Below are 13900 nucleotides of genomic sequence, written 5' to 3' on the forward strand. Positions count from 1 at the left end.
AAAATAAGCTCATATAAAAAGATGTTCAGTAGTATATTATTCAAATAAAGAAAATCTGAAAGCTAATAGCTGATAATATGAAAAAGATATAAAAAATTATGAAATTATAGATTAATAACTATCATCAGAAGTCAAACTTTGAGATAGAAGATAATATCTTTCTATCACTTAAGAACTATAAAATTCAATACCTCAGCAGAAAGCTTATAAAATAAAATAAAAATTTTTTTAAAGTTATTGAAAAAATTGACAACAGCTATAGACTAAGTCTATCAAACAGTATAAAGATTCACTCAATATTCTTTTTTTGATACGCTACAGAAAGCTATGAGTAATTTTCTACTAGAATAATTAAATAAAATATCAGAATTAATTAAGATATAAAGTAAAAATGAGTAAAAGATTGAAAATATTCTATTAAATTATATCTCTCATAAAAAGCTTTAATATCAGATAAAATAACTAAAATTTGATGATAATTCAATATGATATTTAACTCTAAATCTAAAAAAATCATCATACTTAATTTGAGAATATTGTACTATAAACTCAATAAAAGCAAATCTTCTAAAATAATTAAATAAATGACTAAAGACTTGAAAAAAGAATAACTATCTAGCAGATAAAATGAATAATAATCTATTAGTATAAGAGCATACTTAGACTTTAAGAGAAAAATAATATAATAATGTAGAATGAATAAGCTTTGTTTAGTTTTCTCAACAGTATAAAATTATAAACTAAGATAATCAATAATAACAACTGTTTAGATATTGATATAGTAATTAATTTTACAATTACTTTGCATATAAATAATATATAAATATGAGAAATAGTATTAAGAAAAAGAATTATATAAATAGAGTCTTTTTTAAACTTATTTTTTTGAAATTATTTTAGTATTTTATCTATATTTAAATTAAAATCTTGATAATAATCTAAAAATTAAAAATAAATAACTATAATTAAATTAGTTAATATATTAAAATAATTAATATTATTATTATATAAAAATAATATTAAAATATATTTAATATATATAAAATAAAAAAGTAAAAGTAATTTATATTTAAATATTAAATTTAATATATAAAAGATTTAATTAAAAATAAAATTTAAAATTTTATTATATTATTTATTATATATATATATATATATATTAATATTTAAATTAATATATCAAAATATATTTATTTTTTAAGTTTAATAATTGATTTTTAATTATTATATATACTTTATATAGAATAAAAAAATAAAAATCTTTTTAAAAATTTAAAAATTTATATTTTAATTTAAAAATTAATTTGTATTTAAATTATTATTAAATATATATAATAAATATAAAATAAATATTTTATTTAAATTAAATAATTTATATTTAATATAAATTATATAAATTTTATAAAAATAAATAGTTAATATTATAGTTTTAATCTAGATGTAAATAAAACAGATATTCTTAAATATACTATTTTGATAAAATATTAAGATGATTTCTAAAAGATGAGTTTGAAAAAAACTTTATATATTTCTTTTTTAGTATAATTGCTAAGTGATTTTCATGTTTATAAAATATTTGTTTACAGAGTAATTGTAATAAAATTGTTATACTATTGCTAAACAGTTACAATTACTCTTTTTAACTTAGTAATCTTATACTGTTGAGTAGTCTGAACAAAATCTGTTCTATATTATCACAATTGATAATAAAATTAAAATTAAAATTTTATTTTTATTTTTTTAATAAAAAATATTTTAAATAAATTTAGTATTTTTTTTATAAATCTATTTTAAAGTTTTTAAAAATAATTTATAAAGATTTTTGATTTTTTTCATTAAATTTCAATAATAAAATAAGAAATAAAAGTTATATAAATTAAATATAATTATTTTACAGCTTGAAAAAATAATTCTCTTTCAATATTTAAAAGTTTAATTATATTATTTAAAGTTCTTTCAGTCAAAGCTAATTTTTTTAAATATGAACTTTAATTTAAACTTTGAGTTTAATTAAAATTTTAATAATCTCACTGAATTTTTAATAACTATTATAACTTTATTTTAAAGAATAATGATTTTATTTTATTTAAAAGATTTTTTATATAAATTTTTTTTATATTTTAAAAGTTTTTTAAATAGATTTAAATTTAATAATAAAATTTATATTATTAATATAATTAAAAATATAAATATATAAATATATAATTTTAAATTAATTATTAATTTATTATATATATATTAAAAAAGTAAAATAATTTATATTTTTAATAATTATTTAAAATAAAAATTAATATTTATTAATTATATAAATTTATATATTAATTTAATATTTTTTTTAAATTATATTAAATATAATTAATTAATAATTTAATTATTTTTATTAATTTTAATTATTTAATTTATAAATAAATTTTTATATTATAAGTTTTTAATTTAATAATTATATTTTATTTTAAATTATATATTAAATATTTTTTAATTTTTTTAGTTTTTTAAATTTAATAATTATTTATTTTATTATAATTACTTTTATAAAATAGTAATTTATTTAAAATTATATATTTTTTAATATTTTTTATTAATTTAAATTATTTAAATATAATTTTTTAAATTTTATATAAAACTTATTAATATTTATATTTATATATAAAATAGATTTTTAATTTATTATAATATTAAATAATCTTTAATTTAAATATTTTTTAATTAATAATAATAAATCAGATTTCATATATATTTTCAATAATTAAATAATTATATCTTATATGCTTGCAATTCAGAAGTATAGATTTCTCTCATTCATGAATATTATTCATCAAGCAAGAGATTCTTCTTCAATTAAGATCAGCTTTTGATTGTATTGTTGAGAATTCATGTATGTGATTTGATAGAATAGACTTGAGAGAGCATCATCATACACCTTGACAGCTGCTTGCATGCTTGAAAATTGCTTAGTTTCATAAGCTCTAATGACTAAAAAATCTTCCTTCCAGGTTGAAAGCTTGATCTTTTGATTTGATGGGCATATTGAATGATTTGATGCATTTATGTGATTGGAATGGAACAGTGTTCTGGTAGATGATAGCTTACATTAACTGGTTGTTAAGTAACTATTTAGTAGGATATGACACTGTAACAAAATTGCCAACTATGGATATTATGACCTCTTAAGAGATATTTGTATGTTACTTCTACTGTTAATATTTCATACTGAAAAATATAAACAGACAAATATTTATCGTAGAGATCTTGACGGCCGAAGTCATCCCTTGTTATTTTCCCAATGACATCTAAACTGACAAATTGCAACCCTTTTTCCTAAAAATATTCTTTCAATCCATAAAATTACACTGCTCTATGCTGCTTCCCAATGAAATGACATCCCAGGAGTATATGTGTAATACAGGTATCGAGTCAAAAATTCCGCCAAATGTGGTGTGGAATTGTTAGAAAAACTCACCCCAGTCATCACCATCATCGTCGTCGTCATCACCGCCTCCTTCATTACCCCCACCTCCGCCAGTTCCAGAACTCCTATTATCTCTATTCCAGATATCCTGCCCACTCTCCCCCCAGACTTCCTCATCCTGCAAAGCCCCTTGTTCGGGCGGCGGGGATTCCATTGCCTGTTGGCTGTCATATGGTTGTTGTTGAGAATCACCACTCATACCCCTTTGCATTGCTTCATATCCAGCAATGCTTCCAGCCCCAGCAACGCCTCTCCCTATAGCCCCTGCTGCACCTTCAGCAGCTGCCCCTTCCACAGCACTCCCTACGGCACCTCCAGCTGCATCACCAGCAGCGCCTTCAGCTGCTCCGCCACCCATCCCAAAAAATGGAATCGGCAAACCGCTACCAGACGAGCTATGGCGACTGAAATAATCAAAATCGATAGTGACGGCTGTAGCAAGCATCACCGCGCGCTGGTCCAGGGTCATGCCACTCCTATCATTGTCATCATGAAGGGGATGCGACTCCCGATGCGACTGAGATACGATATGTCTCTTTTCTTGCTCCTCCGCTAGCGCTGCAGAGTCCATGCGCAGCGCATAGACACCAGTATCTGTGAATAATTCCCGCGCAAAACCGGAGAAATTGCGGTTAACGGATCCGATCAGTCGCGAATCTGCTGACCTGAGAGAGAAATCCCACGACAAGAATGGCTCATCGACGTAGGCAAATTGACCGAATTCGCCAGATGCGCTGGGCTGTAAGGTGCCAGCAACTTGCAGTTGCTGGGATTGAGAAAGTTCTGCGCTAGATAGGGATATGTGTTTTGTTTGGATATTTGTGTCTGGAGTTGGGTTTGGATGGAAGAGGAAGAGGTTGTATTTTCGTCGTAATGGAGCCCACTGGGAGTGCGTTTCGCCAACTACGCGCATATCTTCGAGGGCCAAGGAGGATATTCGTGCTGAATCCCCTGCGCCAGTTGAAACGAGGGATGTAGCTGGTGTGGTTTGAATTACTTTTGAGGACGAATGGGATGCAGATGCTACGTCTAGAGGATCATAAACTCGGATTCGACTGTTTATCCATGAGAAGGGGCGGTGGAACTATGAATCTGTTAACAACGCGATACTTCAAGCAGTTTATTTGTTGCTGTGTTTCATGAAAAACCAACATACACGTAGGACTTCGTTCTCATACTTGTCGAAGACATGGGTGACAAACGATCGATGTGTTCTAAACCACTGCCGGGCCATTATACCACCCATGCCCTTCTCCTGCTCAGCCATGTAACCGACGTGGTTCCCTTGCGCGTCCATGATTGTATATCTATTGGCTTGTTCGAAGCCGCTGTCCTCGTCGTTAGCATTGGATCTACTATAGGTGTATTAACGAAGGGCTACAATTATTATCGTTAACCCACAGAAGCACATTCATCATCTCCAACTGTCTCTGGACAACAAGGCCAGAGTTTGCCAGGAGTGCAGCAGCCGGATGTCGCTCCTTAAGAACTGCATTTGGGTCCTCTGGGATATGAACCGGTGCGAGAAGCGAGTTGTCTTGCGGATCGGTATTGCGCAGCGTCGTGGAGACGGAGTTTTGTTCTCCTGGCGAGGAGCTCGCGGATGCAGATTGCGCTCTTGTCTGGTCTTCTTTTGGTAGCGGAAGGGGAGGATCTGGTCGCCCGGGATTATTTTGAGGTTTCTGACGGAGGGGAGGAAGGTGTGAGCCCTTTCGTGACCATGGACTTGGTCGCAATGAAGCTGCTCGTGTTCCCAAGAGACTGCGGGGAATGGGTAGCTTCAGTCGTCGCCGCCACCACATTTTAACGATATCAGCACTATAGCACGATGAGGGTATGGTATGTGGCGGAGATAATTATTGTTGTAAAGTTGATATTATTGCAAGTTCTAGAGGTATACAGGAATGAGTGAAATGGAGCAGAATGTGGTGGAGTATGATGGAGATGTTGGAATGATGTTGCTATTGAGGCATGGAGTTAACATGTTTAGGGATATTTTCACTAACTAGTTCATCAGCTTCATATAGTTAACTAATTAAGTAGTTAAATATTTAAGGTAATAATAGCTGTGGAAGTCATTACTCCTCCGCAGATTAAGTGTTTATAAATAACAAACTTCATGAATTCAAATATTTAATTGTTATCGATGCTCATATGTATCATCCTGTACATGTATTATTTCTGTTTGAATTTATTTTCGTAGAATAAGCCCAGCTTTGCCTATCGTCCATACATACGTATGTGTCCACGCATCAAATAACCATAGAACCACGATGAATGCAAAAACCCAGCCAAACCTAATATCACTTCAAGATCAATAATACATCTATATCGAAACTGGGGAGACGGAGAGCCAGAGCCTGCAGGACTGAAACAAGACGATCGTGGTAGGGTATAAAACTGGGTACAAGTAACTCTATGTCGTTCTCGGAACTTCGAGTACCAATTCTTCACAGCAATCCCTTCCGTGCCAGCTCAACCTTTCTTGCAGCTTCATTGGCCTTGAATCCACCCTTAGATATACAGATAGCGCTTCCATCTCCCAGCTCGAACTTGTCCTCCACATCCGGGTGCTGGCAGGGGCAATGATGTGGAACAGAAACGCAGGCTAGAGTTCCAGGACAAAGATAGTCGGAACAATGAGCTTAACACGGGACGGTTGTTAGCATTTTTGAGCTTAAAGAGAAAATGAAGTTGTATTCAAAGGAGCATACCATTGTCATAATTTCGCTGGTACCAGGAGCTGTCGCTGGCAACATTCTGTTCACGGTGATCTTGCTGCTGCTGGTGTCCGCCGCCGCCAAACATCTGCTCGAAAAATTGGAATTGGGCTCTGGTCCCTGTTGCAAGGAACAGTAAACCTAAGAGAGCACCTATAAGTATGTGGAACATCTTTATCTCCATACTTCGTATAGATTTTATTATATTCATTGCTTTTATTTCATTTTTATTCTGGCCAGATTTATGATAAGAACCTCTTTTATCACGTGACTGAAGAACCCATATCACATGACCTACCCCAATCCAGAGTTACTTGAAAAAGAGGAGCTCCATCACATTAAAAACCACCAAATGAACGACCGACAACAACCATACGCTGCGATCGAGTCTGAGGAGATTGAGATTGAGGGTATCCGTTCTCGATCTAACCCATTGATGCTACTATGATTCAACCTCGACTGCGTGGCCCAATGAGGGCTCTTGATACCCTCTTTTCCCCATCCACATCCGTGCTCGGCACCCAACAACAACCCACACGGTCACTATCACAGCTCTCATGGAGAACAACCACAACTAGCACTACCAATAATGCCACGTTCTCTCTCAGCCCCTCCTCTCGTCCCTCCATCCTCCAGCAACAACACCAATTATACCAATCCTTCACTGACCCTCCACATTCCCAGCTCCAAATCCGATATGCTTCTCACGCCAGCCAGGGCCGCGCCAACAATGGCACAAAAAACGGCCCTGGCAAACGCCTCGGCGCCAAAAAATCCAGTGACCAATTCGTGATTCCCGGTAACATAATCTTCCGCCAACGGGGCTCCAAATGGTTCCCCGGCGAAAACTGCGGCATGGGCCGTGACCACACCATCTACTCCCTCGCCACAGGCTATGTGAAGTACTACACAGATCCTGCACGCCATCCGGACCGCAAATATATTGGCGTGGCCTTCAATAAGTCCGACACTCTACCTACCCCCAGGAACGCGATTACGCGGAGACGCTTTGGAATGCTCGCCGTGCCCAGAGATGTGGAGAAGGAGAAGGCCAACAAGGCGGCTAAGGAGGCGGAGATTGCCCCTACGCTTAGACCTGGGTATATGTATCGTGTGGCTAATTGGCAGATTGGCCGGGTGGCGGAACGTGTGGGGCGTAAGGTGCCGGAGTGGGATAAGAGCGATCGCTTTGCGGCGTGGAGAAGGAGAATGGAGAGGAGGAAGATTGCCTCGCAGTTGAAGGATGCTAAGCCGAAGAATAAGGGGAAGAAGGCTAAGGCTAAGGCGTAAGCGCGGGTGCTGGTGCGGATGGGTGTTGTGTGAATACCATGGGATTAAAAGTTAGTAGAAGTAGCAGAAGGAAACGAAGAGAGGGAAGCTCTGGACCCTTTCCCTTTTCTGGATAAATGAGATGTATCGTTTCCTTTACTGGTTTTCTATTTTATCCATTTCTTTGACTGTATAATAGAACAAGATGACATTGAATGGAATCTATTTTTTTTTTTTACTTTGTTACATATATATCCATTGTTAATGTGAGCTTTCAAGTTCCGATTTAAATGAAAATAGGAATCATTTGAAAATTTTCGTTTTTAAATTAAGAGAAACTTGCTAGCATATTCCCTTTTACAGTTACAAGGTAGAATAACCCTGAAACCTTTATTTGTATCGCACACCTGAATAGCTAGCTATCTACACTGGAAAATACTTAAGTAGGCCTGACTAACAAAATAATAATAATAATAATAATAGAAATGAAATACCTCTGGGAACGAAGGCACGAACTTAGGGTATCTTGACATAATATTTTCTTGAATCTTGGATAGAAATCCGTAAATGAACAGGGATATGAAACTTGGGGAAAGGGGGATTATGGGACGCAAAATAATCGAGAGCGAAAGAAAAATATCAGATCGCAACATTCAAACGAACATTCGATAAATGCAATTTAGTGATGTGGGTGAATGACGGTTCAAGTCATTCTTCATACCCCCTTCCAGAAGAGTGAGGATTAGGGCAGAGAATGCTCTAGGGAGAATCGTAAGCAAAGAGGCAGAAATCAAGACAAATAGCACGAATCAAGAAGAGACCAGATTAAGAAGAACTAAGCGCGTAAACAAAATAAAATGGATGATCAAATTACAAAAGGATAAACAAAATGCCCACAAAACTTTTATTGGTATATTGTCGGCATGTCAGCAAAAACTTGTTCCAACGGGATCATGGCTCCAACAATTTCCCCAAAATAAGACTTTGGCAGATAAATTCGTTATCCAATATTTTGATGCTTCTCCCGTTAATAATAACCTCACTTTCCCCAATTGTGGCCCCGCCTTCAGCCGCGCCTGCCGGAGCATGGGCAGCGGCGAATGCTGCCCCTGCAACAGGTCGACCGCCACGTCGCCGCTTCTTGGGGGGTCGACCACGAGAGCGAACAGCAGGAGTCTGTGCCGGCGAGTCCGACTGCGATTCCCTGATAAGTTGCGCACGAGCAGCTGCAGCTGCCCTCTCGTCACCGACATATATCCAATCCCAGCCTGTATCTGACTCTGCGCTTGAGTATCGTGTCCTACGCTCAGGAGATGCCAGCAGCTTAATCGCGGCATTGATGTCCTGAACACAGGCGATTCTGCTGGGGCCAAGGGCGCAGGTGAGGAAACTGTAGGGCTTTCGCTGTTCGGCTGTTTTGCCCCGGTCCATGACCATGAGGACGGATTGGCCAGCTAAAAGTTTGGGGCGGGAAGCAATGGTATCTGGTAGTCGTGCGGTCTGGGCCGGGTTTGAGGCCAGAGTTCGAGATCGAGTTACGTTGTTGAGAAACGTGGATTTGCCTGCTGGGAGGAGATAGGGCTCCCAGTCCACAATGCGGCCTTTGGCGATGCAATCGTGGATCCAGCGGCCTGCTAGACAGGGGAGATTGAGGGCAAGGGCTTGCATATACTTCACGCGGCGGCTATGTTCATCTGTTAGGAGGCAGACAAAGCCGGTGGTTTCAGCCCTAGGGCGTAAAGATAGTATCCCGTCATTGTTGTCTTCTGTGGTCTGTATAGTGGATATGCTTTCGTCATGTGCAAATGAAGAGTTAGATAGAGGTTGATTGAATAACTCTGTGAAACCGTCTTTCAGAATCCGTCCACCGTTTTCAATGATGACCTGCTCAATGCCGATTCTCCTTTCATCTTTATCCTTAAAAGAAACTGCAAATGCCATTCCAGAAAATAAGCCAGAGACAGTTGGAAAACGGAGAGGAGTCCGTGAAGCAGATAACGCAGAGCTGTGATGGTGGTCCTTTAGCTTTTGCAATCCAGATGTAGATGTTCTAATAGGAAGGGGAAATTCTGAGTATGAAAATTCCCGGTTTTCCAACCGAGACCAGAGAACTTTGTCAAAATAGATATTCGAGATTGGCACGGTGATATCAGACCCTCTGCGGGAAGAGTTACGTGAACCTCTCGGTCTAAGAATGACAAAGCTGTGCCCGTAGATATCAGTCATCTTCGAAGAATTCCGCTCCTTTTCCATCTTAAGAATGGAATCAGTTTCATCCGGCTTCCGGAATCCCACTACAATGTGTGGAATCTTTGGCACCCGCATCAAGTCCACTTTGACTATATCGTTGATTCTCAGCTCCAATCTCTTAACTGCGTCTGCATTCACCTCATCAGGTTTGGCCGAGTCCTCGAACCTAATAAGGTATCGAAGTGGACCAACAGAGTTTGAAATCCCAAGACATGTGGCAGGGAAGTAAGCCTGTGGTCGGCCATTGAAAAAGGCAAAGACTCTATTTGCTAAATACGGGGCATTCCGTGATGGCAAAATAACCTCCAGTTTTGATTGCTTAGGGGTTTTTTGTCCTTGGATTGGGTCCGGGCTATCTGAACTACTGATCGCCTCTGTTGGGGTTGACGGGGTGCTGTTTGACTTGTTACCCTCAATCGGCCCAACAATGCTATGTCTAAGTTGGTCAGAGAGACGTGGCCGAGCAACAGGTAGCTCTAGTGGTTGACTGAGCCGCCGTTTACGACCTCTGCCCACCTGCTTCACTGGTTTGATCGGTGAACACTCAACTTCCCATACATTTGCACTCTTCTTAGAGGGAGCTTTACGATTCTTTTGAATAGCAACAATGCCATTCTGTAGGCCTGATACTGGTACTGGTACTGGTGTAGCTCGCTCAGGAACTTCGTTTGTGTGTTTACTAACCTGTATCGCCGAATGTGAAACTGATACAGTGCCTTCAGGGGTAGGGGTTCGATCCATTTGTAGAGGGGTCGATAGATTGATCGCCTTCCCATCATTCCCTCGACTCCTTTTCCGTGTCCGAGGAATCCCGTCCCGAGTTATTAATTGAAATTCTCTGTCTTCTGCAGTAATGAGTCCAAAATCTGGTAAAAGGTCAGGCAGAGATTGACATGGTGAGTGGTCTGCTGCAATCTCCGTCATACTCCGACGTTGGCGGCCGCTTGGGCTGGAGAGAATTGCTGAAATGGTGCGGTCTGTGACACCTGGGGTGAACGTTCCAGGAAATTGAAGACGTCCACCCAGTTCAGCGCGAGAAAATTGAGGAACCACAGGCAATTGGTCGTCATCAACAGTCAGAGAAGCTGAATAACTTTGGTTAAAACGAAGGATGGGTTTCGGTAAGCTTCTGGAAGAATTTCGATTATATGATGGCGAAGTTTCCGGTGCTGTCTGGTTATCTTCATTTGGTGGCTTCTTATTCTGCATATTAGGTGTTTCAAAAACGCGAGAGGGTAGAGACGAAGGTTTCACAGCAGTGTCCGCTTTCCCAGATGATGGGTCATTTTCTAACAGCTTATCGTTGGCCTCGGGATGTTCTGTCCGGATTTTTTGGTCCTCTGCCTCGGCAGCAACTTGTTCATCAGAGCTATCTCCTTGGTTGGCCTCCGGGGCAATTGTTTCAAGATGATTCTCGGCATCTGCGATAGGTTGATCTCCATGAGTCGACTCAGCTACATCGTGGTCGACACGGGTAATTTGCTCAGGGAAAGTGATATTAATTTCTTGACTAGATATAAGTGAGTATGGTATACATTCCACAGGAGGTGATTGTCCAATTTGCTCGCTTGATTTCCTCGGTCTGCCTCTGGGCCCTTTTGCGGGGAGTCTCAAGCTGTGCGTTTCCAAAGAAATAGTTCCTTGGCTGCAAAGAACGGATATAGGAGACGATGGTATATATTCCCTATCAGACGATTGTCCTATATCGGTATTTGCCATCCTTGGCCTAACCCTGCGCCTCTTTAGAATTTCCCGACTTAACGGTTGGGAATTCACACTCTTTAAGATTTGAGATTTACTAGGCGTCTTATTTTCGTTTTCATCCGGTGAGCCCGGGGGTGGCTTCACTGATTCCTGGCTCAAATTAGTAGGATCTGGAAGCTCTCTAATGAGGTTTCGGCGACCTGCAGGGGTATCCAATTCAAGGACTTGGGAAAGGGCATCATGAGCAGAAGCGGTGGTGTCCGCGATATGAATTGGTCCACTGTCAATATTCTCTTTATCATCTTCACTGGAAAGCTGGGATTGTGGAATTCGTCGATTCTGAGAGCTCTCGTGCTCGTCTTCCTGCTCCGTCTCCTCTTCACTTGCTCCAGCAGTATTATTTTCAATAACATCAATATCTGATCCCGTTGAAAGAGCAGCACGCCGATGGCCATTTCGCGATGCTGTTTGACCCGGTGAGGTGTGGAGTGTAGCACTTCTTCTCCCACGGGCTTTCGGATTTGGTCGGAAAGGGGCGGTTACGTTCGCAAAATGTCGTCTCACTGACTCTTCAGTATATTTTCCCCGTACATGTCTCCGAACGAAGCTGCCCTCCTTTTCAAACTCATCATCACTAGAACCATTTTCTTCGATTGATCGTAGTCGTGCTAGCTTCTCTCGTTCAGCCTGTGATTCCTTCATCGAAACATAGTGGGTTAGAGGCTCTAGATACTTTGGATGAACGGCAGAGGAGGAAAGGAAAGGTGAAAATACCATGGTCGTCGTGCCTGCCCATCCAGGTTCGACAGGGAGGTTTGGCGATGGCATGTCGGAAGAAAAGTCTTGCTGTGGTCCATTGGTAAAGGGCGACGATGAATTTTGAGTTGCATTGAAGACTTGAGACAACGCCATAACAGTACTGCCGCTGTGATGAGAGCTGCTAAAGGGGTTACGGGAGAGCATCGACATAGTGGATGCCTCCAGCGGTGGGCTTTGACGATTGCGTGCAGTAGGAGTTCTGCGAATAAAACGTTGAGACTCCGGAAAATGCTGGTATTGTGTTGGAGACGACACTCCGTCAGCCATGTCAATATCTTCGTGTTGTTCATCCTCATCAACAGACTCAGTGTTGGCAATAGGACTTTCCGCAAAATCAGCCAGTAAATCCAGATGACCTGTATCACCCTCGTGTAGTGTTTCATCCTTTGTCATTAGATCATCATCCTCGCGCTCGTGGGCTTTAGGACGCCCCTGGTTTGACCTCGCCTGGTTCAAGAAGGTTTCAAGGACAGATTCGGAGATGGGCTGAGTGTCGCTTGGTAGGCCACATGTTGTTGACGCCATTTTCCTAGTTGGTGACTCGGGAAGAGTGCTGTTTGCCACATCTGATTGCAATGGTCGATTCGTGGTGAGACTCAAGGATGCAGTAGCATTGCCTTGCTCAGCATTAAATTGGCGGAAGTCTGTCCAGTTGAACGAGATTAGATCAGACGTTTAACGAATGCCTTCGCTATCTCCAAGGCAATGGGGACTCCAGTGCCCAAAAGCTCAACGTCTCATATCACTCTCGTTTAGAGGACAATAACATCTCACCTCGTAAATGTAAATGTTTAGACACGTCCAGTTTAGAAGTTTCCTATCAAGTAATAAATGTGAATTAGCGCAACGGATGCCCTTGGGTAGCTCTCGCGCCACTCGAAGAGAGAGAAGAAAGAAAAGAAAAGAAAATGACATGACGCACATCAACCAGTCCCAAGGCAGCCCGTTTCAGATAGACCAAATCAAGGCTGTCATCTTGGGTCTCCATACCTGGGGCATATAAAACTCCGGGAAGCGGAGATATATTCACCGGACTCGCGATGAGTCGATGACGTTTGTCTGTGCCCTCTGTGCAAGGTGTTTCCATGCAAATCAAGGTTCAACTTGTATAAATATACATGTATGTCATTAACTAACTAGTTTAATGGAGGTTGGAATTAGGGTGGATTACCTAAGGACAGCAATGATCCCTGCTAGCTTCCCGATTTGGCGCGACTAGAACGCGACTTCCTAGTCGCGATTTGAGGCACGCGGTCACGTGCGCATAATTCAATTATGCCCGATTGGGACTTGGAGAGAAGTCGTGGGCGGAGCAGAGTTGGTGTTTATGCCAACGATAATCCCCGTCTGTTGCTACCGAGAGTAGAATTTCTAGTCAAATATCAAGTCTGTGCGCTCGTTATTGTTTTCGTTTACAGGTATCTGATGTACAATACAGTTAAACATACACGCAAACCAAAATATGGTGTCCTTGAGCCGTCGCCAATGGCTTTTGAGATAGTGGCAACATTCCAGCAAGAGAAATTAGCCATCCACAACACTCAGGCTAAACACTCCATGCTCATCCTTCCCAATAATGCATTCATTCTTACGGAAAACAAAAGAGAGACCATCTTCAATCCCGGCTCCGATTCGGTACCCATCGCCTAATACTCATTTCGCGGACCTT

General features: G+C 39.4%; 5 protein-coding genes across 5 annotated transcripts in view; 1 reads left to right on the forward strand and 4 right to left on the reverse strand.

Moving 5' to 3' along the window:
* Nucleotides 1-3446: 3446 nt before the first annotated feature.
* Nucleotides 3447-5271, reverse strand: PAAG_04199 (hypothetical protein; the record flags this gene model as incomplete). Its single annotated transcript, XM_002793881.2, has 3 exons — nt 3447-4553; nt 4626-4797; nt 4871-5271. 3 exons carry the CDS (start codon nt 5269-5271, stop codon nt 3447-3449), a joined length of 1680 nt encoding a protein of 559 aa, XP_002793927.1.
* Nucleotides 5272-5919: 648 nt separating this feature from the next.
* Nucleotides 5920-6373, reverse strand: PAAG_04200 (hypothetical protein; the record flags this gene model as incomplete). The annotated part of the gene is made up of 2 exons (XM_002793882.2): nt 5920-6113; nt 6184-6373. The coding sequence occupies 2 exons, from the start codon at nt 6371-6373 to the stop codon at nt 5920-5922; spliced, it is 384 nt and encodes a 127-aa protein (XP_002793928.2).
* Nucleotides 6374-6633: 260 nt separating this feature from the next.
* On the forward strand, nt 6634-7479 carry PAAG_04201 (60S ribosomal protein L27; the record flags this gene model as incomplete). Its single annotated transcript, XM_002793883.2, has 1 exon — nt 6634-7479. One exon carries the CDS (start codon nt 6634-6636, stop codon nt 7477-7479), a length of 846 nt encoding a protein of 281 aa, XP_002793929.1.
* Nucleotides 7480-8409: 930 nt separating this feature from the next.
* Nucleotides 8410-13318, reverse strand: PAAG_11818 (hypothetical protein; the record flags this gene model as incomplete). The annotated part of the gene is made up of 3 exons (XM_002793884.2): nt 8410-12875; nt 13006-13048; nt 13154-13318. The coding sequence occupies 3 exons, from the start codon at nt 13316-13318 to the stop codon at nt 8410-8412; spliced, it is 4674 nt and encodes a 1557-aa protein (XP_002793930.2).
* A 437-nt stretch (nt 13319-13755) lies between these two features.
* PAAG_11819 (tRNA-intron endonuclease) overlaps nt 13756-13900 on the reverse strand; it is a gene marked incomplete at both ends in the record, with an annotated part of 1545 nt that continues 1400 nt past the window's right edge. The window contains one exon of the mRNA XM_015847398.1: nt 13756-13877. Coding sequence (XP_015702990.1) covers nt 13756-13877 — 122 coding nt within the window. The remainder of the gene's footprint in view (nt 13878-13900) is intronic.

The sequence above is a fragment of the Paracoccidioides lutzii genome (assembly GCF_000150705.2).
Source record: "Paracoccidioides lutzii Pb01 unplaced genomic scaffold supercont2.10, whole genome shotgun sequence".
Lineage (NCBI taxonomy): Eukaryota > Fungi > Ascomycota > Eurotiomycetes > Onygenales > Ajellomycetaceae > Paracoccidioides > Paracoccidioides lutzii.